Raw genomic sequence first — 15,224 nt, 5'->3', positions numbered from 1 at the left:
TATGATTGTGACACGCAGCAACAAGTTGTTGTTTTTTTAAGTTGAGGGACTTTAAATTGGTAATTTTAAATGTCTGAATTTATTAGGACTACGCCACTCTTGTTACAGTTCAATTTATGAAAGCTTTTAATATCAATTACTTGTAATATATAAATGCTGTCAAGTTGAGTCCAAATGCAATTTGAATAAAATGACCCTCTGTTTAAAAGAATGAAAGTGGTTTTAACATGATTCAAATTGACATGTGTTCCTGTTCATCACATGGAAACAGGCCTCATGTATTTCAGTAGAGAAGTTTTAGAATACAAACAGATCCAATCTAAGAGTACCAATCTCATAAAGAGGGGTCCTTGGAAAACGTTCTTTCCTCTGAAAGGGTACAATGGATGTGTTTTGTGTTGAATATATTTGACATCCTCGCTAGAAATTTAAGTGATAACTCTAAAATGAAAACGCTGGAGGAAAATAAAAATGCCCGAGCATTATCAATCAGGCTCTTGATCTCAGAATGATGAAAAGGACTGTTTTGAAAAATATAAAAGCATCAAAATAAGTTTGTTTTGTGACTTTGATCATGATTTGGCATTTCTATGTTGTCCTACCCAGAATCATTTCAGGGATTTTGTAAATTGAGCCTTTTATTTCAATTTCTCAGTTTTCCGAGCATGTGAGTGAGAGTCTAGACTGAAATCAGTTCGGCTGTCAGATGTGACAGCGATTCCACCACTTACTGAAACTTCAAAGGTCCAGGTTCCTGTGACGCCGCTGCCGGTTATTTAAGTTCACACGTGGAGCACTTGGACTTGCTCTTTCTTTCTTCTCAGAGGCAAATCTTCGGCTTGTTAAGGCTCCAGGATTTGCGTCTGTGGTTCTAATCCCGACAGTCGCCGTAATCTTTTTACAGCTGCTCTCTCCTCCATTTTTCATTGCAGCCTTCATGTTTTCCTGAACGTGAACTTGATGTTTCCAATTGATGTTTTTTTTTTGTTTTTTTTTAATCTGTCTGGCTTTTCTTTTCTTCTTGTCCCCAAAAAACTGTCTGAGTTTGTCTCTAATACTCGAGCCCAGTGAACACACAATGTCTTCTCAGGTTTGACGGGTCTGCTCTAAGAGTGGAGCTGAAGAGTTAGTTTAGGTCAAACTACTGCAGACCTGAACTGTGGCTGATGTCCCCTCATCTGATTCTGCGAAGACAATTTTTTTCTTTCATGCTCGCGGATTTAAAAAAGCCTCGGAGACGGGTTGTGTCTGATCTTTAAAAAAGAAAAAAAAGCATCTCTCAGGCTTTGGACAACATGATTTGACATCTCACTCCAGCATCTGCATCTCTCAAGCTCAAAACCCCGCTGTTGTTGTGTTAAAACCTCTGAAATGTTTTTCAGAAGGTAAAAATATCAGTCGAGGTGCAGCTTGACTCCAACATATGTTGGAGTTATTTCACTCTGTTTAAAACAGTTTTTACAAGCCTGAGAGTCGGGTACCTTCATCAAGCCAAAGGGAAACATAAAACATTTTAATTTGAAGGGTCAGTTCACTCGTAAAAAAACACAATTTCCTTATTTGCCCCCATGCAGATACAGTCAGTTTGATTTGCTGAGGTTTTGATATATCCGCTGCTATTTCTGCTGCCAAAGCAATTACAAAAGATGTGAATGGAGTTTTGTTTGTTCTCATTGAAAAATGACATTTTAAAAGCTTAACATTTAACTGTCTTCCCAGAAACAAGTTATAGTTCCCTCCATAATCCTCACACTTAGCCTGCAGCATGTTTCTATCTTTAGATTCAAATTGTTCATAGAAAGAAAATCTTTACAGTGAACCTAAAAGTAGTAGATAAGTTATGTGGTTTTAAAAATGACTGATGGAGGCTGAGGGCTGCTGTCAGCAGGCAAACGGATGGATAGTAAAATTCAAAGTTAACGTATAAGACTGGATCGGGCTGTTGAGTCCGAGCCAAGTGGAAAACTGCAGCTCCCAGAGGTGGGTGGTTGGCTCTGACCAGACACCGAAACTTAGAGATACACTGACTATTCAATCATATGCCAGGTAAACCTGTGCATGGTCTGATAAGTGATTGATGTGCAGAGGAAAAGATGGAAAGACAACAACAGATCTGTGCATGTCAGAGTCTTTGTTTGCAAACGTGCAGATTTTTTATCATTAATATTGTAAGAAGTGATGCGATCTTGAGCTCCCAGCTTGTGTGTTCATGGATCAGCTGGCTTCAACGTGGAGCTTGACGGGCTGTCAAGGGCTCCGAACCTCTCACCCCCCTGTAGCTGGTTCAGAGGTGTCACAAACCTCCTCTGTCTGAATGTTATCACTTCTCTCATCCTTACTCTCTACGATCTCCAGGCTTTTTTTGCTGTTATATTCCTCGCCCACTTCTCTCTCTTTCTTTGCATTTACATTATGTGCTTTGTTGTTATCTTTGTTGCAATGTGTTTTCCTTTAACATCTAAATGGAAATGCAGATTTTATTCAAAAATCGTGTTTGTCCTTGTTCCCTCTTGATAACAACGTTTTCACTTGTTACACTTTAGAGAAAATGAAACAAGATGAGAGGAGTCTGCAGCCATGCTAGCCCATTTATAAGGCTGTTCTAAGGCACAAAGGCGCTTTCAGCTTAATATATGTCAGCATGCTAAACAGCTGACAATGACCATGCTAACATGCTGATGTTTAGCAGTTCAAATTTACTAGATTTAACAAACAATCTAGATTGCTAAAAAGCACTAAAGGTAAGAGGAAACATGTCTATTTGAACTGTCCCTTTAAGACTGAAGTGGTCGACAGGCACACGAACAGACAGACATTTGGCTAAAAATACAACATGAAAGCATTAAGCATATCAAATGCCTCCAAATGTCTCACAACTCTTCCTCCCCTCCGTTCCAGATAACTTTTACGGCACCCCGAAGCCGCCGGCCGAGCCCAGCGCTCTGCTGCTAAATGTAACGGACCAGCTGCTGCCGGGCGCCAGACCCACCTCCGAGGGCAAGAGGAAGCGTAACAAGTCGGTCAGCAACATGGAAAAAGCCAGCATCGAGCCACCCGAGGAGGAGGAGGAGGAGAGACCCGTCGTCAACGGCAACGGTGTCGCCGTCACCCCAGGTCAGCCCCGTAACACGACCCCCACAGGCGCAGAGGCAGAGGTCGCCTGAGGCAGAAGCCTCGTCATGACAGCCGGGTCAGAGGTCACGCTCCAGGTCGGGCCGCAATTTTGTTTTTAGTCTTGAGCAACAGGCTGTAGAGCGGCTGCCTAGCAACACAGACATTAACAGATTGCCTTTACTTGTTTTTTCTTGGAAAAATTTTATGGCAGATTATCACTTTTAATTGGCTACACAAATATCTTTACGTGCTATTTAACGGCATGGTATGTAAAGTGTGAATTGTAATTCACTCTCACAGTGATTTCCTCTGCAGACCAAACCGTTTATGATTAAAGCATTAGCGAGGTTTCTCTCTAGAATCCGGTATCATTTATTAGGTATCATTATGGAGCAGTGTCTCGGCCCAGATAGCCAGAGGGCATACACACATACTATATTGCTCTCCAATTCAACAGCAGCCCTCTTTATTAAACAACAAGGGACATTTTTATTAAGTGTTTTCTCTCTCTCGTGAATCGGGGTGTCGTCCAAAGCGCTCCTTGTAAATCCTGAAAATAGGCAAGAGTGACATTTAACACAGCATGCAACGAGGCCAAACATCTTTAGGTATAAATAATAGAAAGAGACCTTTCTTTGCACAGGTATTTCCTTAAACAACAACCTTCTGAACAAGGCCCTGGCTGAATAAGAAACATCAGGATGCGCCTTTTTATTTATTTTTTGCATTGTTTAGATATCAAAGTAGACACACACAGTCACCCTCACATGCACACACTTCAAACAGTCAAACAAACCCTCCGAATGCATCCCATGATCACATGAAAAAGACCATCATAAAAGAGGCTTTATGAGTTTGATTTTACTGATTCCAAATCCAAAACCATGCTTTGGTCCTGTGACTTTCAAAGCTGGTTTCTTTGCCTCAGGACAGCCGAGTATCTCAAAGCAGTCAGAACAGAACGGAGAGACAAAGTGTTTATGAAAAGGATGAGATTTTGATTTTCATACCGCAGGGAGCTCAAACAAGGTAGGACACTTAATTTGCTAGAGAACTACATACATGCAGATGCTAATGTATCCTGTACAATATGGTAATAAAGATTATTTATATGGCATCTTTCTAAATGTTAATAAAGTACTTACCATAATAAGAAGAAGAAAGACCGATGCAGAATTAAGTCATTTAAATGCAGGAAATTAGATTCAAGACATTTAAAATGACATGCTGACTTTTGATGAATATGTAACAATAATGCAATTTTATATACAATGTAGGACACCTTTACCCATGTTCACTGAGTGCTTTACAGAACAAAAGAAAGAAAAGACAGACTAAATAATTAAATGCACAAAGTTATTTCAAAAACAAGTTTAACCCTAAATGCAAAAATATCATATAAAATGACTTTTTAGGTTTAGATGAATATGTAGCAGTAATAACACTTTTAATACATGACACCTTTCCTCGTTTATTAAATGCTTTATATGATAATTTGAATGCTGGAATTAGATAAAAACAGGATATGCATAATTAAAACATAGAATAACAGTCTCACTGTTTATGAATATGTAACAGTATTACAATGTATGACACCTCTCCTACTGTATACAAAGTGCTTTACAGAATATAAAACAGGAAAAACAGAATGCTTAATTAAATGCCCAAAATTATTTTGAAAACAAGATTTACCCTTATTGTAAAATGAAAACATGAAATGACTTGTATATGTAACAGTAATATAACTGTATATACAATATATGACACCTTTTGTCATGTTAATCAAGTATAGGATTATCCAAATACATGGAATTAGATAAAAACAACAACAAATAAGTATAAAATTAAAAGGTACATAGAAAAAAAGGTAATAAATATTCCCAAAAGAGAAGTGAAAGTTATTTAAAGGCTAAAAAGAGATGAAAGAAAAGCCAATTCATATAATTGGATTTCCAGTTATTTAAAAGAATAACTCGTCCAGCAAATGACAGCTATGTGTTAGCATAGTTTCTGTAGCTAGCTAAGGTACTTGCAACACGATACTGCATAGCTTTCTGATGTATCAACATTCCAATACAACACAAGCTGTATACTGACAGAAATATAGTTAGCCTAAAACTGGCATTTGGACAAAATGCTTGCGGCAGATGTAACAAAAGGCGTCCTGAGTGTCAGGATCCCACAGTTATCCCATTCTTCCTGCTGATGCCTCATGTTTTATGGCCTGTATTCTTTAGTTTTACAGTTCAGCAGCTTATAAAAACTTTTGGGTTTCTCTACGCGGCATTCTTCTGTTGTTTGCTAGCAGACGAAAATAACAAGGCGGTACCTTTAAGCAATGAAAAGTCAATGGAGAGCGATATGTGGGCGGGACTTAAATGCACTCCATATCTTTACTACAATTAGCCACCAGGGGGGGGCGATCACGATAATTTAGCTTCACTTTTGGGGGAGCTTTCATATTGTCTATCTTTATATACAGTTCATGGTAAAAAACACAATCTCTATTACTCTTCAGACTTGATTTAGGACTACTGTGGGCGTTATCTAAGGATCTCAGCTAGCCCACTGCCCAGTTCTTATCTACACTCACTCAAAATGATGCAGATGACACTCACCGTGCTCCCTTGAGCTTCAGGGGAAAATGCAGATAACATTTTTTAACTGATTCCTATCGGGGCTGAGATGCTCGATAACTCCCGGGTTGTGCAGCGAGCCGTGTTGGATGTTAAAGTGGGCCGCTGTGCTCGGCTCAGGAGGAGTTTTCTCTCTGTAGATGGACGGAGTGTGGGCTGACCAGGAGAGCTGAAGGGGAATCAATAGAGCGCAGCAGGCTCTGTGATCTAAGCAGATAGCTCGCTCGTTCTTTCCCTCCCATAGATTATCTCTCAATCCCCTGCTCTCATTCGTCCCCTCTCCACTTCCCTCCTGCAGCTCTCGTCTGGGAATCACACACACACACTTTCCATCTCTCTCTCTTTCTTCCACACACACACCATTTCTCTCTCAGTGTGTGAATGTGCTGCCACAACTCAAACTAGGGCATCACAGCCAGCTTCTTCTCTCCCAATCTCTATTGTCTCTTTTTGCTTTATTCGACTCTCTGTCTTGTTAACCTCCATCATTCCCTCTCCTGCCTTCACCTCTCTCCCCTGAGTCACCGCCTCTACTCACCTTTTTTCTAATCATTCTTTCCCTTTTTTTTTCTGTCTCCATCCTAACCCCCGGCTCTCAATCAGTCTCTTTTCCCTGCCTCCTAACGATTTTTTTTTCTCTTCATGTGTCCTCGCTTCACCTCCCTCGTCCTTCACTCCCCCCCCACCCCCCTCTCCTCTCTGAGCGACAAACTCGTGTCTGACACATCCTGCTCTCTTGTCACCTCAGAGTCGAGCGAACATGAGGACAAGAGCACAGACGCTTCGGGGGACACGGCCCCGCAGAGCATCCCAGCAGAGGCCCCACCTGAGGCGCCCAAAGAAGACGGACAGTCCCCGAAAATGACGCTGCCCAAACCAGACGAGAACGACGAGCTAGGGCCACTGCCGGACAACTGGGAGATGGCATACACAGAAAAAGGAGAGGTCTACTTCATAGAGTAAGTGTCATGGTTACATCTACTGTCTCATTGAGACAGGACCGTCATACTGTATCACTGATAAAACCTGCATATTCTAGTCTCAGGTGTTCATAAAACTCTTTGCAATAGGTCATAAAAACTCACCAGATGGAAGGCAATCTTCTTAGCGGCTTTTAAAGCAGCTTTCAGTGATTTTATGGTTACCTGTAAACACAACAATGACATATTACAATCTTATAAAGTTGATATGGAGAACATGTTAGCAAACAGTTACCTATTTTATGGATACACGTTAGCATTCAATTCATTCCCTTCCTGCATCTGGAAATGATGCGGTGAGAGTGAACCAGAACAATATTAAGGTCCTGGAAACCAAAACAGTGAGTTTAAAGATGCTAAAATACTCCTTTAAATCTTTATATTTGGATGATGTTAAATACTGATTTGTGCAACTTTAAAGTGGTGAAACAAAAAAGGCTTTGGGTTGAAAAGATATTCATATATTCAATTATGCTCAGGCCTTGTTCCAACAACATCAGGCAGAGACAAAGATAGCAACTAGCTGGTGAAGAAATTTGAAGATCCACTGTAGCAGCTACAGAGCCAAATATGTTCCTGAGGAGTTGAGATGAAAACAGAGCTAAGTGGAGAGTAAATAGTAGACTTCATGGTGGACAAAAACATTACTCAATATTCACCTCCCTTTTAGCTCTGTATTTGAATTCCATTGACTGCGAATGGAAATATGTGGCTGTTTTGCAGCTAAATGCTCCACTGTGTTCACATCGTCTGCCTTTCATTGGTGCTGGGCAAGAAGAGGTGTTTTGTTGCTGATGGTGAACCAAAGAAATTAAGTTTTAGTCCAAACAATGAGCTTAAAGATGCTTCTAAACTTCTTGAAGATAAAGAAAAGTGTAGAGTTGGGTTTGTTACCAAAAATAACCCCTTTCATTTGACCCATTGTTGATATATAATTATCGATTAGTGTGGCTTTTAAAGAACAAAAAAAGCTATAATCAAAAAAGTATAAAGGGAAACAGTCATGCAATTGTTCTTGAACAACTTGGCTTTTTGTTCAAGTCCTTCAGAGATGGCAAGATGAGTTAGTATTTTCATTCTCCAGTAACAAAATGAAATGGCGCCTGAGTTACTGCATTAGTGCTCGGTAACAACTAAATGTACTTCTCTATATTCCCCTGTGTACACACACAAATGAACACACACAGAGACCATAATTAATGCTCGGTGATTTAATGAGATTTAGAGGTCCTCCAGAAAAACCTTGCTGCACAGAACTGTGTTAGCTCCAAAGTTTAATTCATTGGAGTTGTTAGCTTTTTACAGCCGCAGTAAAACGGTGGAGGTGAGTCTTTGTTACTTAAGAGTAATGGAGTAGCTGAGCTGAGTAGCTGGAAAGGGAATAATATGTTCATGGAAGCGGACCTGTGTTCTTGTGTAGCATCAATTAATGTAGCCATAACAGAAATTGTTTTTTATTGAATCAATAGATCAAAATTTCTCCATAGCATTGATTGAATCCCAGTGCACTCGAACGCATCATAAACTGCTTGACGCCCTAACAAATGAGACAGCTGTGATATTCATCCAGCCAGGCACACGTCTACTCGCCACAGAGGCAGACTTTTAATTCCCTCCACCACTGCAGACTACTCGCCATATGTCTCCACCCCTCAACAGACAAACCTCATGCTCCCACTCCCACCAAGCACATTACACAACTAACACAGTTAGCCCACTGAATTTTGTAGCTTCTAGTTTTTTGTTTTTTTTTTCCAGGAGTATGTGATGCCGTGCCAAAGTGATAGCAGCTGCCAAGAGGATGCTTGCCTTTTGATTGGCCTCCATACGAGATCAATTTATTTACCTGCAGCCCTTAAAGTGAGGCGGCTGAGGAGAGGAATGGAGGGAGGTGGAGGCGGAAGGAAAATAAAGCCATAGTGATTAAAAATAGTAAAGACTGGGCAGAAAAAAAGAAGCTGAGTGGGAGGACCATAAAGATGCAGTAGACGTAGATATTTATACTATAAATAGTAATGCATGGCGGTAGAAGAGAGGAAGGAAGAGAGTGAAATGCTTTGGAGAAGAATCAAGAGCAGAGCAAAACAGACGTTACCTTACCTTGAACTGTACTTTATTTGGCTCTGTATTTGGCGCGGGCCTTAAACTCCCACTTTTATCTGTGTTTAGGGATGGCAATGTCCGTCTGTTGGTCCACTACTTTGGACCAGGTGAAAATATCTAAACTTTTCCTGTCGCTCCATACTTAAGGTCAAAGCCACCACGAGGTTGAACTTTTTACTTTCTGATTGAAATGTCTCGACAAATATAGGATTTATTAATGTGACATTTTTTGGGGTCATTCATGTTTTCCCCCCAGGATGAATTGAAATAACTTTGATGATGCATGAACGTTTCATGCAGCCCCATCCTCAGTTCAAAATTTACAATATATATATATGTAGATGTACAGTACCAGTCAAAAGTTTGGACACACCTTCTCATTCAATGGTTTTTATTTATTTATTTTATTAATTTTTTCTACATTGTAGATTAATATTGAAGACATCCAAACTATGAAGGAACACATATGGAATTATGTGGTAAACAGACAAATGCTCAACAAACCAGAATATGTTTTATATTTTAGATTCTTCAAAGTAGTTGAATGAGAAGGTGTGTCCAAACTTTTGACTGGTACTGTATATATATAAATACCTTAATTAAAGACATTCCTATCAGCCTCAATTATACTTCGTTTAGTTCTAATTGGCAAATGTTTTTTAAACAGTCAGGTAACTAATAAATGTTTACATATTATCAATGACTAATTGACTATTAACGTGAAAGGTGTACACTCAGTAACAAACCCACAAATTATAATACCAAACCCTACAGCTCTATGGAGCTTTTTAGCCTGTTAACGCTCATTGTTTTGGTTTTATGGCCTGCAAATGCTCACACTACGTTTCCAACAACAGAAAACAGACAAAGGTTGCGGATAGCTGGTAAAGATATTCGAACATCAACTGTAGCAGCTAAAGAACCAAATATCTTCCTAAGGAGTTGGTGGAGACCAAAACAGAGCTAAAATGAGACTAAATACTGGATTTACATTTGTAATGTGGACACATGACTCAGAATAAATGTGGACCCATGTTCATGTTGTGTAAACAGTTTGCAAACACCTTCACCTGACAACTTTATAAGTGGTAATATTTGAGATGTCTCAGTTTTCAGCTTGTTTTTAGCTCTGCTTCGGCCAAAAAACATCATTATCCCAGCTGTAACATTAATATAGATTCATATTTTACAGAGCTTTGTTGTTTTGGTTTGTGTTTTTTATATATTATTATTCTTCTCATCAGTGCATACACATGATCTGTCTTAAATGCCTAACTGCAAAAAAAGAAAATTCAGCTGGTTAATACATTTAAGTTAAGATACCATCTGGAACTTAACAGTGTGCAGATCTTGAAAGTCTTGAAAAGAACAAAGATACAAGGAGGCTTCTTTACGGGATCATCTTCCCTCATCTTCTCACCTCAGTTTCTTTTCCGTTGGCACGTTGTCTACACCCTTCCTCCCCTGCCCTCCCCCCTCCCTACTGTCACCATGAAGGGAGGCCATTGTGGCCCCAGAGTTTCAGTTGAACTGTGGGGCTGCGTCGAGTTTCCCTGGCACACCATAACTGATCTGGATCCAGCTCTGTGCCTGAGGCTCTGGATGAATCTGCCAAGCCCACAGCTGTTCCCCTCCATTACTCCCTCAGTCACCCCTCTATCTTCTTTCTTCCCCCTTCTCCTCCCCTCCTCCTCCTCTGCCTGCTAATGAGAGACAGTAAGCAAATTAAAAGTATTGATTGTCATTTTGTTAACGTAAAGCTTTTTTTTTTTTTTTTTTTTTCTCCCGTCTCTCTCGTCACTTTTGTTAGAGGCAGGCACATAAGGGAGTGTCATCTTTCCTCTGTGAAATGATTCTCCGGCCGAATTAAGAATCCACCAACCTCCTTCTCTATTTTCTGCCAAGTCGCTTCTCTCTCACCATCTATCACACTCCCTCTCACTCTCTCTCTCTCTCTCTCTCTCTCTCTGTCGTCTCTTCACAGCCACAACACCAAGACAACATCGTGGCTGGACCCGAGGCTAGCCAAGAAGGCAAAGCCGCCCGAGGAATGCAAAGAGGATGGTGAGTACTGCGTCTTTATCTCCTATTTTTTCCTTTGCTTCTGATTTTTTTTTGCTCCTCGTGTTCATCCATTTTAATTACACAAGTTCCCCAGCAGCATACATTTTTTAAGCTTTAAACCTTTGCCTGTTGATCTGACGAGATGCATAGTGAGATGATTTCATACAAGACTTCAGTTCATTGGAGGGCCATTTGCTGATTCTTGTGAGCTGGCGTTGGATTTTAATTTTTTTTAGGAGTTACACAGTAACAATGTTGGTTTGTGTGTGTGTGTGTGTGTTAACACCCATCGCTTCGGATAGGAAGCCCCGTGATATGTGTGTTTAAAGCCCAGGTCCAGAGAGACGGGGAGGTTACAAAGACTTCTTTATTCTCAGAGAGATGTGGAGTGTCCTTCACCCGCCCACGCACACGACAAAACATACACCAGAAAGAAAGGAGAAGGATGAATGTCAATGCAGCGGCTTTTTTAGACGAGCGTACATAAATACGAGTGTGTCATCTATCTCTTTCGCCCTCACCCTCACTCTCCCCATTCGTCTTTTCTTTATGTGTGCAACCGAGAGGAGATATATCGCCTGAGTTATAGACGAGGAGGTAGAGGAGCTGAGTAGGAGGACTGGATCTGGATTTTGGAGATGGACAGAGACAACAAATGAGAAATGACAGTCGTTTTTCATTTTTTTAGTGTGTGAGTCTGAGTGAGTGTTGTGTGTCCACGATGGGAGGGGTGGGGGTGTTTGTGTTCATATTCCTGGTAAAGGTGTAACCACACAGATAGAGTTTCTCTAAAAATACATTTGGCACTGACACGCGCTCACAAAGGCAGACAGAGAGACGGACAAGCACTCCTGAAAACAGTTTTCATATGAGTCTTTTGCTTTGATTTGCCTTGTGTGTCAGGTGTGTGGGACCTTTCAGTGGTGAGTGAAGCTTCAGCTAATTATTGTTTTTTATCATTAATTAATCTTTTTGCTACTTGTTTAGTTTAATGTGCGGTTCCCAGACCAAAAGGTGATGCCGTCAAACTCCTTATTTAGTCTCTAACTAACAGTCCAAAACCCCAAATAATTCCATTTCGAGTTAAATAAAACAAAGTCAGTCAGCCACTTTAGTTCAAACTCAAATATAGTGGCTGGTTTGCCATGAAGTTTGGGACAGACATTTATGCTGCCAATAAGATGAACTGTAATAACTTTGGTGATCCCTTAACTATCGTTTAGCCTACCAACAAGTTAAGATTTCTCCAGTATTTTGGTTTATACCCAAATACCTGCAAAGCCAATCACATTCCTATCAACCCTCAGTTGTAGTTTGTGTTTAGGGCTAATCAACAAATGTTAGCATGCTAACACGCCAAACTAAGATGGTGAATACGATAAACAACAGCATGTTAGCATTGGGAACAAGTTAGAATGCGGACATTAGCATTTAGCACAAAGAACTGACTACGTACAGTCTCACAGAAAATAATATCTGAATCTCACATTGTACACGTTTGGTGCCTTGTGCAGGATAAGAGTTTGCCATTTAGGCCGTCACCATTTTGGTTTGTGGGAACACAAAAGTGTGGAGCCACGTACAACCAAACATTGAATAAGAAATTATTAGCTGACTAAAACAACAATTAACTTCCATGAACTGAAACAAAAACACACACTGTGAAAGGGTTAAAGTTCTAAGACCAAACACGGACAACTCTCAGACCGACAACGCTGTGATATTGACCTGTCAATCACAAGGTAGCCATGCCCTAAAGCTTACCCTGTTTTATGGTTTATTTTACTCTAAATGAAACCAAAATGTACTAAGTGAACATCATGCTACTTTGAAGAAGACTTGAAACTAGAGATTGAGACCATAAACTCATGTTTACATTGTTTACTGAGGGAATAAATCAAGTGATAAGTACAATCTTTACAATCAGACTTCTTTTTGCAACCAGAGGAGTCGCCTCCTGATGGACATTAGAAAGAATGCAAGTTCACGCATTAGCTTCACTTTTCAGACCCGGATGTTGTCGCCTGGACAAAGCAAATGTTACGAGCTATTTGCTGACACTGTTTGACTGCAGCAAGATAGAGTGAGAGAAGGAGAAATGGCACCTGGTCTGAAAACATTTGCACTGTGTGTGATGGCATTAAACATGGGGACTGCTTCCTGTTGACACATCGGCTGTTTTATCTTTGCACTAGAATTACTTTCCTGATCTTGCATTTAATCAAAAAGTCGCTGTCGCTGAATCTCCCCCGTTCCTTCTCAATCTTAAGACATTAAAGGGAGACGGATCTCCAACATGATGAAATGACACAGAAACAAAGACAGAGACGCCTGTGAGGAATTACTCAAAATTTGATTTTGCCTTTTATCTCCAGCACTTCCAATCCTATTTATCCACCAAGGACCAACCAGAGGAGATGTGCTGATATTTGTGAGGACTGTTATTGATCTAGTTGGGCAACTAATCCAGTTAGTCCCAGATGGAGAGAATGTAGTTCTTAATGGTGGCTTCTGTTCGTGTGTAGACACACGTTGCAATTGTTTGGCCAATAGATATTTATAATTTTGACAATGTTGGACCAAGGCTGTCACACTCTGAGTCAGTTGGTGCTGACTGTCTGGAAATAGAGTCATTCAGTGGTGTTTCTTTACCTTTTTTGTGCAAATATAAACAGAAAAACATGATTAGCTTTTCTAGCAGCATAGCTCTAAAGATGGCAATGTCGGTCTGTTGGTCATCCACTGTGGTCCAGACTGAATATGTCATGGCTATGGACTACAATGTTTGAAGATAAATTGTTTAGCAATGTGAGACCTAAACTGTTGGTTTGGTACGATCATCAGGTTAAGATTTTAATTCCTCCAATACATTGGTTTGTATACAAATCCCTCAAAAGCTAATGAGAATCCAATCAACCTCAGTTGTAGTTTGAGTGTAGTGCTAATAAGCATGCCAACACGCTAAAGTAACATGCACCTGCTAAAATCAGCATGTTAGCATTGTAATTGTGAGCATGCTAGCATGAGGATGTTAGCATTAAGCTCAGAGCATCCCTGTGTAAGCTTCACAGAGCTGCTAGCGAGGCTGCAGATTGTGTTGAGGGTCTGTTTGTTTCTGATTTGCAAGATTTCTTGTTCTCACATAAATCCAGGGGTTTGTTTTGTGACATAACTGATCATTTAGATTGTTGTCCTCTGTGTTTACCTAGCTGTTCAGCGGTTGCTCCTTTCTGACTGTCAGCAGTAAAAGTGTGTTTCCAGTTTAAGGGGTTTGTGTAAGCAGCATTATGAGAGGTGTGGTGTTCTTTCCAAACTTCCACAGCCCTCGCGGCACCGGATGACCCTTTGAGAGCTGAGCGGAGAGAAAAGCTGTCTCTGTAAATTTGCTATTGATTGGTGGAGAAGGTAGATGTGTGAGTCCTTGTTTGGACCGGAGCCATGCTCTGATAAACGCTAACAGGATTGCAGGGTGGAGTCTGCGAGCTGTGACGGGACAACAGGCTGAGAGGAGGAGGAAGAGGAGGAAGAGGAGGAGAGATAGAGTATCAAGTGGGACACTGGGTGTTGAGTTGAACACACATTGGTGCACAGTAAAGACCAGATGTGGAACAAGTATTTAAATCCTTTACTTAGATTTAGCAACACCACAAAATACTCTTAATAGAAAGAAAACAGTTTTTTGTCCTGTCAAAAAGAAGTTTGGTAGGTCAAAGTTCAAGCAGGAAGTTGTTGTACTGTGAACTGTGATGGATGCATAAAACGGACATCTCAGCAATTAACTTACAGTGTTGTTATTACAGATGGAATGAGGACTAATTATCCCTTTAAAGTACTAATTATGCAGAATTACTGTTATATTTTTAAATATAATATCATTGGATTGTTATCACCCTCTTCAAACACTGGTGATTTGTTTAATCTATAACAATATATCTTATTATAAGACACATATTTGATGTCTTAATCTATTTTTACCCTCTTAACATACAATAACTATAACAAAGAAAGTGGAGTAAACAAAAACATTCTCTGAAATAAAATGGAATTAAAGTATAAAGTAGCATAATATGGAAAATACTCAAGTAAAGTATCTCAAAACTGTACATAAATGCAGTACATGAGTAAACGTTCCCACCGCTGGTAAAGACAACTTGTTCCCTCTCATGTTGGAAGTCAACACATACGACCAGATTCAGTGAAAATAAGCAGAGGATGTGTGTTTCAGCTCAGCGCTCATTCCTGTGCGTTCAAAGCAGCGACGGCTCTACTGAAGACGGAGCGTTCGACATCACAGACGCCTCGTTGTTACATAACTCACACTATATTT

The 15,224-nt window shown here is 40.2% G+C and overlaps 1 protein-coding gene across 1 annotated transcript in view; it reads left to right on the top strand.

The window, feature by feature from the left end:
* Positions 1–15,224, top strand: part of magi2a (membrane associated guanylate kinase, WW and PDZ domain containing 2a) — a 208,091-nt gene that overhangs the window by 133,886 nt on the left and 58,981 nt on the right. The window contains 3 exon segments of the mRNA XM_054624389.1: positions 2,899–3,114; positions 6,499–6,709; positions 10,818–10,897. Of these exon segments, the coding sequence (XP_054480364.1) occupies positions 2,899–3,114; positions 6,499–6,709; positions 10,818–10,897 (507 nt within the window).

This window comes from Anoplopoma fimbria, chromosome 23 (genome assembly GCF_027596085.1).
Source record: "Anoplopoma fimbria isolate UVic2021 breed Golden Eagle Sablefish chromosome 23, Afim_UVic_2022, whole genome shotgun sequence".
Lineage (NCBI taxonomy): Eukaryota > Metazoa > Chordata > Actinopteri > Perciformes > Anoplopomatidae > Anoplopoma > Anoplopoma fimbria.
This window is presented reverse-complemented; position numbering and strand designations above follow the sequence as displayed.